At 53.7% G+C, this 3,028-nt stretch overlaps 1 protein-coding gene across 1 annotated transcript in view; it reads right to left on the reverse strand.

The window, feature by feature from the left end:
- Positions 1 to 256: 256 nt before the first annotated feature.
- BIN3 (bridging integrator 3) overlaps positions 257 to 3,028 on the reverse strand; it is a 38,682-nt gene continuing 35,910 nt past the window's right edge. The window contains exons 9-10 of the mRNA XM_035891394.1: positions 928 to 1,062; positions 257 to 331 (exon numbers count right to left, since the gene is read on the reverse strand). Of these exons, the coding sequence (XP_035747287.1) occupies positions 257 to 331; positions 928 to 1,062 (210 nt within the window). The remainder of the gene's footprint in view (positions 332 to 927; positions 1,063 to 3,028) is intronic.

The following is a 3,028-nucleotide window of genomic DNA, read 5'->3' on the forward strand; positions in this document are numbered from 1 at the left end:
AAAAAAAAAAATACCATAGGAAAACGCCCACGTGAGGAGCTGCACGTGGTTTCGCCCACCTCCTGGCGCTGGACCACCCCGTGATCCAGGGCACGACGTACGCCCGAGATGCCAGAAGTTCAAAGCTAGATTCGATCCCAGTAACGTTCCCCTCCAGCCTTAAAAAAGGGTGAGAGGAGAAGGAAGATGGAGGAGGAGTGGCAGCAAGTCACAGAAGGAAGCTGGAGGATGGAAATTAAAGCAGGCTGTGGTTTATTTAGGCCACCCCTTCCTGCAAATCCTTGGTGTGGAGCACGGCAGCCTCCTCTACCACTGCCAGCACGCACCCGTTCTGGGTACCAAGAGCCAGAAGAGACCCCTAAGATGGGTCCTGAGCCATCTCATCATCTCAAATGAGATCCAACCCCGAGCTCAGGACTACAAGCGCAAAGAGGCGACGTACCCAGATGAATAAAGCCATCAAATGCCAGCGGCTGATGTTACAACCAGGGCTTGAACCCCATTACACAGGCAATCTGGTGGGACAGGACATCATACGCATGCCAGGAGTGTCTCTGGTAGGAGGCAGATCCATATAAACCAGCAAAAACTCACCTCCGGTTGTCCCTTTTACCCGACAGCCAGCACTGCATCACCGCAGGCACCGGCAGAAGCCAACCTGCTCTTCTGCCAGGACAAGGTCCAATGGTCCCACTTGTCCCACCACTGCTCCCTGTGCCCTCTCACCGCTTGGTAATTAAATTGCTGGAGGTAACTGCATTTGCGCAGAGCTTCTCTACGTGTTCCCTGTCCCTAACATCCAGCTCAAGAAGGTGCCTTGCTCTCAGAGCAATTCCCCTCCCCGGTGGGACCCCAGATGTTCTGCAGCGAGGATGCCCACCCAAGGGACACCTGGAAGTGCTCTGCAGCGAGAGGACAGTGTCTCACCTGCGCCCGGACCAGCGACTCAAAGCTGGGCTTGAAGTAATCGATGCGGCTGCTATAAAACTTGGGCATTTCCTCCAGGAGCTGCTTGTTTTTGGCTTCAAAGTCCTCCTTCACTGGCCTCAGCTCTTCACGGGCCTGGGAAAGCAGAGAGGATGGGGAGTCAGACAGCTGGGAAAATGTCCTTCCCTCTGGCAGACCTGCACGGAGGCTGCCCCACACCAGCAGACTACTCTGCTTTGACCAAAGGACAACCAGCAGCTGGTTAACGGAGGCTGGTGGGACCAAGTGACCACCTAATGGAGCCTGGTGGGACCAAGTGACCACCTAATGGAACCTGGTGGGACCCAAGTGACCATCTAACGGAGCCTGGTGGGACCCAAGTGACCAGTTACAGAACTTGGTGGGACCCAAGTGACCAGTTACAGAGCCTGGTGGGACCCAAGTGACCACCTAACAGAACCTGGTGGGACCCAAGTGACCAGTTACAGAGCCTGGTGGGACCCAAGTGACCACCTAACAGAGCCTGGTGGGACCCCGACGTGCTGGTTAACGGAGCCTGGTGGGACCAAGTGACCACCTAATGGAGCCCAGTGGGACCAAGTGACCACCTAATGGAGCCCGGTGGGACCCAAGTGACCACCTAATGGAACCTGGTGGGACCCAAGTGACCCAGCTAACAGAGCCTGGTGGGACCCAAGGTCTGAGCCTGGCCCATGGGGAAAGCCATGGGACACCTAGAGAAGCTGCTGTAGAGGTCATGAGCCAGATGGTCTTCTCCCCTTCAGAAAAATGGGGATAAAACCTGACCTCAAAGCTCAGCCAGGCTGGAGAACATCCCCAGCCACGTCTGTGTCCCCTTGCCCTGCGATTCCCAAGAGCATCGCCAAGAGGATCCTGCCCCCACCATCATTTTCGCCCGTGACCTTCAGCTCAGCGCGTCCAACTGGCTTCTTTAAACAGAAGCGTGGGGAGAAAGGGAAATGTCTCTGAGATGGTGTGGAAAAGGGCAGGAGGGGGTGGGCTGTGAAATATTAGACCGGTTCAAGTCTGCCACTTAATCCCGGTGCCATTCCGACGGGAGGGGGATGCGGGAGAAAGCCGGCGAGCCGAGCCCAGCCACGGCGCCGGTCCCGCTCCCTGGGACAGCACGCCGGAGGGATGGCACGGGCAAAGCCTTAAATCATATCAGGCTTAAGTAGGTCTGAGAGGCAAAGGAGCAAATTCATCATCTGCCGTGAAAACAAGGAGCGTTTCGACTCCGGGAGTGGAGTTCACATGGGGCACCCGACAGCAGGAGACTTGGAGCAAAAAAAGCTCCAAAGGGGAGACGCAAATTTGCAGCTCAATAAAAAATACCTGGATGAGATGATGCTATTTCCCATCAAATCTGTGGCCCTCTCGGATGCCCGCAGTGCAGGATTGCTGAAGGCTCCTGCAGGCGTTGAAGCTCACGCAGTGGTTAGTTAAGATCTTTTGGGGGGTGTGGGGGGGGATTAAACCACACCGAAGTTCATTAAGGGAAAAAAAATTAAATAACTAAAACCTGCTTAATCACCAGGACAAAAGCATTCGCATTTTTCCAGCCACGGCTTTAGTCACCGAGGCTAAGCGAAGTAAGCGGCTTACTATGAAATGGGAGGTCTCTTTTGTTAAGGCTGATCGGGCTATTCTTTAACACAAAACTTAATTTTTGCGGGGAAAGCCGTCAGAAAATACACATTCTTGGAGGCCGAGGAAGTCAACTGTTCCTTCGAGGATCAAGCAACGTTCTGCAGGAGCGAGCGATTTGGGGAGAAATGCTGGTGAATATTTAATTTAAAAAAAAAAAAACCCAAATAACCAAATCATGATTTCGCTAAAATTTGGGAGGGAGAAAAGAATCTGGCAAAGCTGCCTGTTAACCAATTACTGCAATTTTCCAAGACGAATTTTTGGAACAGGTGGCAAACATAAAGCCTCGAAACGCTCTGATCTTCCCCTTTTCCCACCCAGCTGCTTGCTCCGACGCGGAGGTCGGGGGAAATCCCCCCTGCGTCGACTTCAGCGCTGGCTGCTCCTCCGAGCATCCCCAGCCCCCATGGCTTTTATTCCATTTTATTTT

Source organism: Egretta garzetta, unplaced genomic scaffold, assembly GCF_000687185.1.
Source record: "Egretta garzetta isolate BGI_Z169 unplaced genomic scaffold, ASM68718v1 scaffold233, whole genome shotgun sequence".
Lineage (NCBI taxonomy): Eukaryota > Metazoa > Chordata > Aves > Pelecaniformes > Ardeidae > Egretta > Egretta garzetta.